The sequence below is a fragment of the Boleophthalmus pectinirostris genome, unplaced genomic scaffold (assembly GCF_026225935.1).
Source record: "Boleophthalmus pectinirostris isolate CB_2022bp ecotype Guang Dong unplaced genomic scaffold, ASM2622593v1 HiC_scaffold_15, whole genome shotgun sequence".
NCBI lineage: Eukaryota > Metazoa > Chordata > Actinopteri > Gobiiformes > Gobiidae > Boleophthalmus > Boleophthalmus pectinirostris.
In genome coordinates, this window is record NW_026571070.1 from 11,032,083 (window position 1) to 11,046,903 (window position 14,821).

General features: G+C 36.1%; 1 protein-coding gene across 3 annotated transcripts in view; it reads left to right on the top strand.

Annotated features, from left to right (window-relative positions):
- Positions 1-6,313: 6,313 nt before the first annotated feature.
- Positions 6,314-14,821, top strand: part of pfkpa (phosphofructokinase, platelet a) — a 103,186-nt gene continuing 94,678 nt past the window's right edge. For all 3 annotated transcript variants that reach the window (XM_055151107.1, XM_055151106.1, XM_055151105.1), the window contains exon 1: positions 6,314-6,552. In XM_055151107.1, coding sequence (XP_055007082.1) covers positions 6,456-6,552 — 97 coding nt within the window. In that variant the 5' untranslated portion in view covers positions 6,314-6,455. The remainder of the gene's footprint in view (positions 6,553-14,821) is intronic.

Below are 14,821 nucleotides of genomic sequence, written 5' to 3' on the forward strand. Positions count from 1 at the left end.
GTCTTCACCTGAGCAGTAGAGGGTGGTATCATCTGCGAAGAGCACATAATTGAACATTTTTGATGCCGAACATAAATCATTTATATACAACCAATCAAGAGTAATAGTCACGCTTTGAGAGTAAACAGATAACACTTTGTACAGTTATTTTTTTAGGTTTATTTTAGTTAATTTAAGATGAAATTATGTACAAAACTGGTTCAAACTGGTCTTGTCTCATAAGAGTTTGAAGTGGTGAATAGGAGGAGCCAAATTAACACTAAAAGAAGTTGAATTAACCTCAGCCACATCAACTATGGCACATAATCGATGTAAATGTCTGTGTTGATAGAATAATGTTTGAAATAAAACTAACTTTGCATCGCATGAATCGTCGCATGTTGAGGGACTATTTTCTCATATATCAGTCCGCTGCTGCAGAGCTTTCTATCAGGAAGTACAACCCACTGCTGCTGCTCAGACATAAATACTTCAAATACAAGGCTGTTTTTACTTCTAAAATTATTCTATCAGCGCAGACATTTACATGGACAGTCTGGTGTAATAATAGATTTGCTTCGGGTGTTTTGTGGAGTGAGTAAGACTGTTTTTAGTGGCAGGATAACTATGGCCATTGACATGCACTAGCCTAGCACCAGCGACCTCTGCAAATACAAGGACTGGATGGAAGATTTTAAAAAGTGTTTACACATGTCTCCAACACTCTGGCTCACTAGGAAATAAGGCCCTATGTCCAAAATTCCCTATGACCAAAAAGCCTTTTACAAGTGATTTAGTAGAAATAGGAAAAATCTGAGACAAGAACTTGGTCAAAATATGCAGGATTTTTGAGTTAAACCTGTGTGAATGAAACAAAACACAACTCCAGGTCTGTTTGTGATGAGGAAACAACGTTATAACACACTGTAGATCAGAAAATAGTGTAATATGGGCCTGTTAAAGATTCAAAGACTTAGTGTAATTCTCCAGTGAGTTGCTAAACATTTACAGACACAAAAAAACGAACAAAACACGACAGAAACGAATCATCTGTTATGTAAAGAAATGTGACAGATATATTCACAAGAATCAACAATAGAAGGTTTATTTGAATCAAGTGAAGCCGTCTGGAACCTTTTTATCAGTCAGTTCCGAACGCTGTAGCTCTCACTCTCTCCGCAAATGAAGCGATTCAAATGCTCGTTATAATCACGGAGCTTTGAAGGCGGAATAAATTAAAACATAATTAATTTAACAGAAGACAATAAGCAGATGTCTGGGGATCCACTTGCATTTATCCAGTACAGTAAATGTTCTTTCTTTCTGTGTCGGATGAAGCTCAGATGTTGCCGTATCAGATGACAGGCCGTGATGGAGAGATGGTCGAAGTGAAAGAGTAAAAAGTGATGACGAGGAGGAAAGAGGAGAGGAAGAGGGGAGAAAAGAGACGAGTTCCAGCTGCTGTGTTCATTTGTGCACAGCGAAAGGCCTGTCCTCTGCAACAACCCCATGGAGAGAGGAGAAGAGAGGCCTGGAGGGTTCAGCTAATGCAAAAGAAACAGTTCGATCTGTTGTATAAGGGAAAAAGTGAAGTTAAAAGCCAGAAAAAGTTTATTTAGATAGTTTAAAGGATCTATACTAACTTTAAGCCATGTTATAATGTTGTTACTTCATCAAAAACAGGCCTGGAGTTGTGTTTTGTTTCATTCACATGTTTGAGTAACTCTTTATTATTTGTCTGTCTGCATCTCTAAAGCTCAAAATGCTCCCGTCCACCTTGTGATGTCAAGTTAACAGCTGCTTTTTAACTTTAGTTCAGTAGATATTGGCAATTCCACAGCAGAAATCATCCAAATGATTCTAGTGAAAGTGTGCGGAGTTTAAAAACACAGTGGAGCACTTCCTGTATTAGCACATGACATCACAAGGTGGAACAGAGTGTTTTCAGTTTGACAGTGTTAGGTAGGGGTGTGCAAAAATATCAAAATATCGATGTATTGTTTAAAGTAATGGTACAGTATCGATATCGTGGGCTGCTGTATCGATATATCGCCAAGTCTATTTTTTTGGTATATTTTAATCAGTTATTTTGTCACAGTGCGATAGTTTTTTTTGCTTGTTCAGAAGAAAAAAACTATAATTTATGTGACACATTTGACATTTTCACTGTTTTGATGATTAAAATGTTTGTGTTTCATATGAACTTTACACAAAAAGTGGTTTAACAAAGACTTTTAGTGTCACAGCCATGATTTAGCCACTATTTTTTATTCAACCGTATCGAGTCGATTTGACATATATCGTATCGAACCGAAAAAGCACTGTATCGAGATATGTATCGTATCGTGGCCTATTGTGGTATGTATCGTTTTTGTGTGAATTTGTTATTGTGTGATTGAAACAAAACACAACTCCAGGTTTGTTTTTGATGAGGAAACAACATTCTAACATGACTAAAAACTCACAGTAGTTCGCATAATAAAGGACCATTAAATTTATAGCAGTAAAAAAAATAGCACTAAGTCAAAATCAAACTTTATTTTACATTTTATAGACTTAAACAAAACCCATCTGGAGTTGAGCAATAATCTCGTACATTGTCCTGGAAGTCAATAGATACATTTCTATTATTTACAATTAAGAACAGATAAAATTGTGTTTTTGTTAGATTAAGTCTCAATAATCTTATGTCTTTCTTCATGCACAATTAAGAAAAGAGATTCTATGATGTTTTGCATTGTTACATGGAAGTTGTTCTTGTTGTCAGTCTTTTTTTTTTTTTTTTCTGTTTCACTTTTACATCAAAGGTCAGAGAGGTCCAAAGTTTAACCTAATTAAATGTCAGAAATGTCTGCAGTCTTTCTCTTGTAATAGTTTACAGTTTAACAAAGTAAAAATAGATTCAAAAATGGTAAGAAAATATTGTAAAGATGTAGAAGCATAAAACACCAGTCTCTTGCTATTTTTGCTACTTAATACTACTACTTGAGAACATATTATTTCCATTTATATTGATGTTTTTTGTTATTATATTATATTGTGATGTGTGAGCTACTGTGTCCAAATAATTTCTCTTGTGGATCAATAAAGTTTGTCTAAGTCCAAGTCCATGTAGTATTATCATAAACACTGAAAGACAAAAAAATATTGTAGACCCCACAAAACCCTTTTAACTTTTAATGAATGTCTTTTCAAATTGGTTCAAGTTCAACAAATGCTCAGCTCAGCACTCAGGTCTGTACTTTATGACTGTCTGGGCAATAATGACTGTGCATTTTGGTTGTAAGTCACATCCTTCACCACCAGATGGCGACATGAGGACAAAGTGAGTGTTGGAATGCAGCGAGGAGGCGTCCATTTATCTTCATTGGATCTGTCAGAGCATTTCATCTGCGCTGTTTCATTATGGGCCTCTGCTCCTGCTGCTGCTGCTGCTGCTGCTGTGTCTCAGATCTCACAGAGGTGCAATGCAACAGCCTCAACGACGGACTATTTATCCCACCACAATGAAAAATAATATTGATTGGAATTGGAATGACTGTGCTTATACGCCTGTACTGCAGCAATGCCCACGCAACTGCAGACATTAGTCATTTGGAAAAAAAAAAAAAGAGACAGAGGAAAAAAAGTCAGAAAGAAAAAAGAAAGGAATGAATGAAAAAATACATACAAATAAGTAACAATAATAAATAAATAAATAGACTTATAGACAAACTTTATTGATCCACAAGGGAAATTATTTGGACAAAGTAGCTCACACATCACAATGTATTATAATAACAAAGAGCAAGAATAAATGAATAAATATCAAATCAAATCAAACTTTATTTATAGAGGGCTTTTCATACAAAAATGCAACACAAATAAATAGCATGAGATTGGTGTCAAATAACGCACAATTATATAAAAATATTGATAAATACTTAAATAAATAAGTAACCGGTGCTCCTGTTTAGCCTATAGCTGGCCCATCCATTCTAATATTTGTAAATATTATCAATCAAACTTATCATAGCACGAGGGCGTGTGCTGCTATTTGTTGACTATACAAAGGTTTAAGTGAGCTTTAAGCCGTGTTATGATTTCCCCATCAAAAAAAAAAAAAAAAAAAAAATGGGGTTGTGGAGTTGTGTTTTGTTTAATTAACACATGTTTTAAAAAAAGAAAGAAAGAAAGAAAGAAAAAATCCTGCTTTATTACATTTTTATCTACATCTCCAAAGCTCAAAATGCTCTATTCCACCTTGTTGTGATGTCATGAAACAACCTTTTACCATTGGTTTAGTAGAGGTAGGAAATTCCTGAGCTGAAATGATTCAAATCATTCTTGTCTTTACTAAAATCATTTGTGAGTCATGTGGTAATACAGGTAATGCTCGTGTTTTTACTGAGCTGAACTGATCCAAATGATTCTAGTGAAGACTAAAATCAGCTCAGTGATGCATGAGTATTACCTGTATTACCACATGACGTCACAAGGTGTGTTTTCAGTTTCAGTGTTTTCAGTTTGAGACAAGAACTTGGCCTAAATATGAAGATATATGTTTCTGTGTTAAACATGTTACTTAGCTGTCATGCTGTCATGTTGTTTACAGGCCTGTCCAGGTTATAACTGCAAATGTTTGTTTGTTTGTTTGTTTGCTTGTTTCCAGTAATTGTAAATATTATCAACCAAACTTTTCAAAACACTAGGACATGAGCTGCTATTTGTTGACTATACAAAAGTTCACGTCAGGGGTCTCCAACCTTTTTCCTCTGGTGAGCTACCTTCATGAAGTGAAAATGCCAAAGAGCTACTCATTTTAGCGGATGCAAGAAAATGAAAAAGTTGAAGAGCTATGACAAGTGTTAGACGAGGTACAGTTGGATGCCTTTTAAATAGAAAACATTACCCATTTATTACCGCGCAAGTTACGCATCAAAATGGTATTTACAATGGTAATAAATCAGATTTTAGTTCTTAAGCGCAACACATTTAATTCAGAAATCATCTGGTGATACTTAGAAGAGGGTGAAGATCCGTGGTTTATGTGTGTTATAAATGGGAGGCCATAATAATAAAGGATGAGGACTTATATCTTATTTGCTATCTTTTTTTGCTACTTATTTAGAAATTTATTATCACCATTTATATTTATTTTATTTTACTCTTTGTTATTGCATTATATTGTGATGTGCGAGCTACTGTGTCCAAATAATTCCCCTTGGATCAATAAAGTTTGTCTAAGTCTAAGTCTAAGTCTACTAATTGGCATGTTAACAATGTTTTTATAATAATTGTAAATATTAACATCCAAACTTGATAAAAGTTTATGTTTTTTATGTATGCAGCGCAGAGATAATTGAGGATGGGAACTTGTGTCTTATTTGACACCTGTCTCTTGCCATCTTTTTTGCTGCTTATTATGAATTTATTATTGCCATTTTGTATTTTTCTATATTATATTGTGATGTGTGAGCTACTGTGTCCAAATAATTCCCCTTGGATCGATAAAGTTTGTCTAAGTCTAAGTCTAAGTCTAAGTCTACGTCTACTAATTGACATGTCAACAAGTTTTGTAAATATTATCAACCAAACTAGATAAAAGTTTACGTATTTTATGAATAGAAGACAGAGATAACTGAAGATGGGAACTTATGTCTTACTTGACACCTGTCTCTTGCTCTTTTTTTTTGCTATTTATTTAGAATTTATTACTGCCATTTATGTATTTTCTCTTTGTTATTATATTGTATTGCGATGTATGAGCTGCTGTGTCCAAATAATTTCCCTTGTGGATCAATTAAGTCTTATAACTCAAGACAAACAGAGATAAGATAATACAGATAATACAGGATGAGGACTTATGTTTTATTTGTTATCGTTTTTGCTTCTTATTTTGAATTTATTATTGCCATTTATGTATTTTTCTCTTTGTTATCATATTATATTGTGATGTATGAGCTGCTGTGTCCAAATTATTTCCCTTGTGGATCAATTAAGCTTAAATCCAAATCTTATTACTGCATATTACATCATAATTGAACATGTTAACAATTTTTGTGTAATAATTGTAAATATTATCAACCAAACTTATCATAACGCGAGGAAATGCGTTGCTATTTGTTGACTAGACAGAAGTTTATGCGTTTTATGAATGAGGGGTAGAGATAATTGAAGATGGGGGGATAAAAGAGGGAATCCGCACGCTGTCACGAACCTACCTCCCACCGCTCTCTTCCCCCCGCCCCTTTCTCCTCACTCTGCCTTCCCATTGGCTACAGCTAAGCGTTCGATGCGCTGTGATTGGCCGAGAGGCACGTCGCTCGCACGCTGGCTGTCGGCTCTATGCTAATGAGAGGTACAGACGCGGAACAGGGAGAAGGAGAGCATAGCGGGCATTCAGAGGAAGCCCGTGTGTCCTTCACAAGTTACTCGCACAATTTTCTACCTTTCGGAGCTTGCTGTCGTCTATCCTCGAAGAATCACACGCAAAAATGGCACAACCGGACCACGCTAAGAAGATATTTTTTGAGAACCTGTCCGGAGCGGGGAAAGCCATCGCTGTATTGACGAGCGGCGGTGATGCGCAAGGTAAAAAGACACGGGTAGTTTTACGCATTTGTCGCTCTTTACGCACACAAAAATCGCTTGTCATCACCCGTACACCTTTCAACAACGACTCGGACGCGGATGTGCGGATGTACACGATTGCGCAGTTGTTAAATTCAACGCGATGCTAGCTCCCCACATTGCTGCTAACGCTAACACACCAGCATCTCTCCACGCTCATTGATTTGACGGCGCGTCGCTGCATCGGATCGCGCTATTACGCAGGAATTAAAGCTTGTCAAGGTCAAATAACTGTGCAGCTTTATTGTAATTAGACTAAGCAAGACGTTTTCCTCTAAAGCTGGTCACGACTCAACTTAAACTGTGCGTTTTATGGTAAAATTTGCGCATTTTTGGAGACGGATACGCGCGCAATGCCGAAACTAGGATTTGGTTTTCATTTAAGTATCGAGCTGTTAAAAATAAGATTAGTGGCAGAGGATAGAGTTTAGCCGCAGTGGAGGGATGCTCGTATCCTGTGTACGTGATGAGCAGCATACATTTTTTTTTTTTTTTTTTTTTTACTTGCGTCTCCTTTGCGCTCTGCGTCACGGAGGAAACCCCAGTCAGGTGCTCCCCGGCTCGGGTCCTGATTGGTTTAAAACGCCCCCAGACAATTATAGCGGTATCCAATTAGAGAGACAATTACGCTTTCACGAGCGCTTTTGAACGCTGGCCAGTGAACTGTATGAGAATGGCATCCTTTATGTGGGTCTGTAGTCTTTTTGGGTTATGTAACTCCAACGAGGGACCGCGCAATAGTCTAGTCTGTGCCAACAGTGGAGAGAAAAGACGAAAAACTTGAATGTACATGTATTTATGCTGACTTTGAGTTTGCTGATGAAGTTGATAGAGGCAACAGGTTGTAAGATTGTAATGGTACGTGCATGAATTAGGTTTAATAACTGCTCATTCTAGTTCTGTCTTGAAATGAGCCCCCGTTTAGTCCTTATGTAATGTTGGTTTGGTCCATTCTAGTCCTGGTTAAGTCCTGGTCAAGTCTACGTAGGTTAAGATCTGCTTTTAGTCCTAATTTTCATATATCTGTCCAGTGTGAACTCAGTCAAATTGTACAGAAACGCTAAACATCTTTCTATAAAATTTGGTGCATTATTCATTCACTACTAGGGGTGTGCAGAAATATTGAAATATCAATATATAGTATCGTTTAATGTGATGATACAGTATCGGTATCATGGGCTGCTGTATCGATATATCGCCAAGAGTATGTTTTTGGTTTATTTTACTAAATTATTTTGTTACAGCGCTTCAGTTTTGTTCTTTGTTTAGCGGAAGGAAACTTGTTTATGCCACACGTTTGACATTTTCACAGTTTTGATGATTAAAATGTTTGTGTTTCTCAAATCTACTTTGCACAAGAAGTGGTTTAACAAAGACTTTTTGTATCACAGCCATGATTTAACCTTTATTTTTTATTGAATCATATCGAATCAATATCATATTGCATTGAAAGTGCGCTGTATCGAGGTATGTATCATAATGGCAACTTCTGAATGATACCCAGCCCTATTCACTAGAGTAAGTCAGTCTCTCATTTATATTAAAGGTCCCATATTGTGTTATTTTTAGTTCTGGGTATCATTCAGAAATTACTCTGAATCTTGATACAGTGAGCTTTCGATTTGATATGATTCAAGACGATATATTACAATTCGATTTGATACGGTTCAATAAAAAATAAACGATTTTAGTATCATGGCTGTGATACTAAAAGTCTTTGTTAAACCACTTCTTGTGCAAAGTTCATATGAAACACACTAATTTTAATCATCAAAACAGTGAAAATGTCAGATTTGTTGCATAAACGAGTTTCCTTCCTCTAAACAAGCAACAAAACTGTAGCGCTGTAACAAAATAATGTAGTAAAATACACCAAAAAATACTTGGCGATATATCGATACAGCAGCCCTTAACACTGACACTGTATCATCACATTAAACGATACGATATATCGAAATTTCAATATTTTTGCACACACCTGGTTATTACTTTCTCAAAATCATACCTGGAGTTGTGTTTTGATTCATTCACACACGTTAGTCTGTCTACATCTCCAAATCTTAAAATGCTCTGTTAGAATTGCAGTTTTCAAGTCAACAACTCCGTTTTTACCTTAACTTCAGCAGATATTGCCACTTCCAGGGTTAAAATCATCCAAATGATTTGAGCGGAGATGTTTGGAGTTTAAACCACACAGTGAAGTAATTCCACAAAACACAACTCCGGGTATGTTTTTGATGAGGATACAACGTTATAACAAACCGAAAATAGCTTTTTATGGGCCTTTTAAGTCAAGGTAGGTGAAATGTCTCGCCCAAGGACACGTAACATTAACTTTTAACAATACCTGTTGCTGGAATTTACCCAACAACCTTTCAGTTAAAGGGGTGAATAAAATGATACTCTAATACGTTGTTGCATAAGACCAGTCCAGACCTGCCATCGCGCTAAATACATGTAATTGGCTGCTGTTTTTTTGTTCAAAGAATCTGCCCCAACTGTCTGGACTAGTTTTTCATGATCAAACGCTGTAATTGTATTTTACCCCCGTATTTAATTAAACAGTGTACGTGCAACAAAGCCTATTTTTATTCTTTGGTGAATGCCTAACACGTGTGCTCCCTTCTTACTCATTCATTCCTACAGGGTGATTTCTGAATGACTAAACCAGCACCACCACATCTTTCAAAGCACGTAGCATTAGCGTGTCCCTCCTCTGTGCACAGCGAGACAGGAGCACGCATGACAGGACCGGTGCCCATAAGGCCTCTGTGCACCCAGGGCCTTCCACTCTGACTGAATGCTAGTCACGCAGAAGAAGCGCCGCGCACAATAAACGCCAGCGCCACGTTTTTACAAGTCGAATAAACCACGAGGATTGTAACAAACCAGTTGATTTTATAGTGCAACTAGTGCTGAAATTTCAAACTCTATTTCATTGTATGGTGTCAAACCTTTCTATCTTCATGGACACCAAACTAGATCAAGTTACAGGTCAGATCTGTGGAGAGGCGACCCCGCTCATAGTCAAAATCTGTGTTTTTCTAGGTATTTTTGAGCTATAAAATCACCTGTAATTGAATAAATGTAAGATATTGAGTATTTCGACACTTAGGAACAAGGCTGGGTATCATTAAGAAGTTGCCGATACGATACATACTTCGATACATAGGCCACGATACGATACACATCTCGATACAGTCCACTTTCTGTTCAATACAGTATATTTCCAGTCGAGATTCAATAAAAAAGGCCTAATCTGTGATACTAAAAGTCTTTGTTATGCTGTGATACAAAAGTCTTTGTTAAACCACTTCTTGTGCAACGTTAATATGAAACACGCCCATTTAACTCATCAAATAGTGAAAATGTGTTGCATAAACGAGTTTCTTTCCCCTTAACAAGCAATAAAACTGTAACTGTAACAAAATAATTTAGTAAAATAAACCAAAAAATACTCTTGATGGTGTATCGATACAGCAACCCACGATATAGATACTGTATCGTCATATTAAACTATATGATATATTGATATTTTGATATTTTTGTACACCCGTACTTAGGAGAAGGCTTAGTACACAATTCTAATTTTGATACCACAGTAGTCTCCATAGTGGTTTCATTAAAGGTGCACTGTGTAACTTTTACGTGGAGGGTCTGTCATCTGATTTTTTTGCCATGGAGATGTTATTGCTTTGCCTGAAATTAAACTTATCTTAGCAGTGTTTTTATATTCATGGAGATATATATGTTTATTGCAACACTGTGGAGCATTCTGGATAAAGCAACAACATCTCCATGGAGATGAGGAGGTAAGCGGACCCGCCACCAGATAAATTACCTTGTGCTTCGTACATCGGGGTTGATAAAGTTGAAGATTACTCTAAAACTGTTTCAGAAAAGTCCAAATTTGTCATTTTATGTGCTTTTTTCAGTAAGATACTTGTTACTAGGGATGTAACAATAACCGAAATATTGTGATATTGTATCGTCAAAAGTCTCACAATAATACTGTGGGGCGTCACAATATATCAGATTACAAGTTACAACTGGCAATAGCTAATAAACATTTAGGAACTACATATCCCATGATTCATTTCAGCACAGACAACAAGAAATTAGATGTTTTTTTTTACTTGAATTCTTGGAATTATGACAGTAATAATTCACACCATATTCTTGTCAGGGTATTTTAAAAGCAAAAAAGCGTCCTATATCCAATTATAATAGCCTCCACAAAATATCACATTAACTAGGGATGTAACAATAACGGAAATATCGTGATATCGTATCGCCAAAGTTCTCACAATAATATCGTGGACCATCACAATATTTCGAATTACAAGTCTCTTTGCTTAAATTAAGAGTTATGGTGCAGAAATAGTAAAAAAAAAAAGACAGAGGGAACTACATAGACCATGATCCTTTGCTCCATTTCAGTGCAGACTACATGAAGAAATAACAGTTCTAAGCACTTTTAAGTCTTAGTTCTTTGGATTAAGTCTTGTCAAAGCATTTTAAGAGGAAAAAAAAGCATATTTATAGTTTTAGCTGTTTAGCCTCCACAAAATATCGCAATAAATATCGAACCGTGAGATCTATATTGTGAAAATATCATACCGAGAGATTTGGATATTGTTACATCCCTAATCGTGAGCCTCCCCATCATATCGTGAGCTTTCCCACGATATCGCAATAAATATTGTACCGTGAGGTTCATACCGTGACGATATCGTATCGTGAGACTTGGATATCGTTACACCCCTAACAATATCGTACCGCGAGATGTGTATCGTGATAATATTGTACCAAGAGATTTGGATATTGTTACATCTCTACTTGTTACAAAAGCGTATAATTTCTAATTTAACTAAAGCTTCATTCACTGGTTTGGTCCTGATGTAGATTTGGTTTGGTCCAGTTCCGTTTTAGTCATTGTTTAGTCCAGGTCAAGTCCAAGTTTAGTCCAGTGTGTGTGTACGTGCGCATTAGTGTGCTAGTGTGTTAGTGCTGTGTAAATCTCCTTTCTCTCCCTGATATGATTAAACCTGACTGTGCACTTGAGAGCCGTTACATAAGCAGGCATTAGGTCAGTGTCGTCGCAGCGGACAGCGAGATGCCTACATGGTATACGTGCAGAGGACGGGCAGCTTAGAGACGACTCACATGCATCTAGTTTGTGTTAAAAATACCGTTTAATCTCGATTGTTTTTAGGTGATGATCTCTAGAGAAGCACGCAGTGAAGAAAAAAAGACGTCCAAGCACTAAAAAAGCACTGTTACTTTTGTTTTGGAGGGTCTGTTGCCTGCTTGTTTCCAGGGAGAAGTCAGTGATTGGTCTGGAATGTTCCACAGTATAGGATTAGGCCTCTTTATCTCCACGGAGCGAAGCAGATTCACCAGGTCAAGTTCAGATCTGTGGAGAGGTAGGCCCGTGTAACGATAACAGATTTTGCTGGACGATTAATTGACCAAGAAATTACTGCGATAAATGATAATATTGACATTCTGAGACCATTTTCAACTAATATAATGTAAACACACCCTTTCAAAGATCAGTAAACGTTACTTTATAAAGCATATTTGACACAGGAACTGCAAGACAACCAAAAACTATAGGCCTAAATAAATAAAATAGACTTAATATAAGAATAGCCTAATGTAGTCTGGTTTACAGCAAGGACTTGTTAACAAAAATGCACTTGAATAAACCATTGTTAAACCAAACGCAACCAAAACAATAAATAAAATAGATTAAGTCTCTGTAACAAAATTGCCCTTAAAAGTTTTTGGTCTTTAATTGTTCGTATTAACCCGCTCTACATGCAAATAGAAATTATCGCAGTTGGAAAAGTTATCGATATCGTTAAAAGTTACCGTACGTTTCATTGATTTATTGACTATTGTTACAGGCTTATGGAGACTAGGCGACACATATTTGATTAACATCTACTGTGAAACATTTCAAGACACAAATGACATCCCCATGGTGGACCCCTCACAAGAAAAGTTACATAGTGCTGCTTTAAATGCTTAAATGCAGCGTAACATACATTAGTTTTTATTAGAGATGTAACAATAACTGATATATCGTGATATCGTATTGTCAAAGTTCTCACAATAATATCGTGGACCATCACAATATATCAAATTACAAGTCTCTTTGCTTAAATTACGAGTTATGGTGCAGCAATAGTTAAAAAAAAAAGACAGAGGGAACTACATAGACCATGATCCTTTGCTTCACTTCAGTGCAAACTACAAGAAGAAATAACTGTTCTAAGGCAAAGGAGAAATTAAATTTGTTAAATGGACAAAAGTTATTTAGATTCTACCTGGACGACTCAGGGATTTGCACTTTTAAGTCTTATTTCTTTGGATTAAGTATTGTCAAAGCATTTTAAGAGGAAAAAGTAGCATATTAGCCTCCACAAAATATCGCAATAAATATTGTGCCGTGAGATGTGTATCGTGAAAATATTGGAGATTTGGATATTGTTACATTCCTAAACGTGAGCCTCCGCACCATATCATGAGCTTTACCACAATATATCACAATAAATATCGTAGGTTTATACCATGACGATTTCATATCGTGAGACATGAGCATCGTTACACCCCTAGTTTTTATAGTATAGTTGATGCTCTGGTATCATATAAACCAGGGGTGTCCAAACTTTTTTCATCAAGGGCCACATATCTAAACACAGACAAAGCAAAGGGCTGATCGAGGGCCGTAGACTGGTGCTCAGTACAGTGAATAATTGAAATACGTGCATGTTTAACACGTTAAAATGAGCCACCAGTCCTTTATTCACGCTAAGATCCTTAAAACCACACACTAAATATTAAATATTCGCTTTATCAAGGTAGATTTTCAAAAAACTTGCAGTAAAAAGTACATTTTTAATTGATGCGAGGTAATCTGGGCCAATTCACCTGGAAGCCTGATGGCCAAGAAAAATTTGCCTGAGGGCCGCATTTGGCCCACGGACCAGAGTTTGGAAATGCCTGATATAAACAGTAGGATCAAATGAACAAGTTAATAATTTGTAGAATATTCAAACATGATTGACCATAAACCGATAAACTTATTTGTATTCGTCATACAATTATGTGTTATGTGTGTAGATGGGTTTGCCTTTATTTTAAGACTTTTAAATCCATAGTAATTACTTTTACAGAATGAGACTGTATCTGAATCATGTTTTATAGATGACTAGACTAGAGTGCGCCCATTTCCTGTTGTGAGTGGGAGTGTTATAGGGACAACCCCATGTGTTACTAGAGCCCAATGAGTCATTACTATAAGAAGGATATGAGAGCGACACAGTTTCCTGCCTCATTTTTTGTGTATATTTTATGTATTTAGACTTAGACTAAACTCAGACAGACTTTACTGACCCACAAGGGAAATTATTTGGACACAGCAGCTCACACTTCACAGTATATTACAATAACACAGAGTAAAAAAATCTTTAAAAAAAAAAGGTAATAAACTTCTAAATAAGTAGAAATAAAAAATAGCAAGTGACTGGTATCAATAGGATGTAAATTATATAAATGTATGTACAGTAAGTAAAAAAACCAAACACAAATATCACATTATAAATCCAGTATATGAGAGTTATATACAAGAGGACATAAGGAAACAATGCAAAGATGACATGATGATTGACAGAAACAAAGGCTTATCTGTTACATAAAGATGAGCTGAGATGAATACATGTTATATTCATAAAAAGGGATATAATGGATTGTTACTGTTTTATGTTTACATTTGCTTTAATCTCAAATACAACTGAGTCTTAATGGATGCATATGATCATTAAAATATGCAGTGCCACCATAGAATAAGCAACTTTACTATAGTAATATTACAATTATACTTTTCAAAGATTTTAATAAAAACTGAAGTTAAGTCTTGTACTGCTGTGTAGTAGGGTGTCAGAAAAGTATGGAAGATGAGATACTAAAACGAGTATTGAAACTAGCTACTCATTTGATACTAAAAAAGTCTCATTCACAGGACAGAAATGACCTGTGAATGTTTTTAGAATAGCTTTAAAACCGTGGTCTCCAACCTGTTGATCAGGAGCTACCAGTATATCTCCACGCCCTTCTCAGTATTTTGTAATCATACTTTTTGGCCGAGTAACAAAAAATTGGTTAATTACATGCCTATTACTATTGTACATGTATTATTTTGAAGCCCAACTGTGTGCACTAG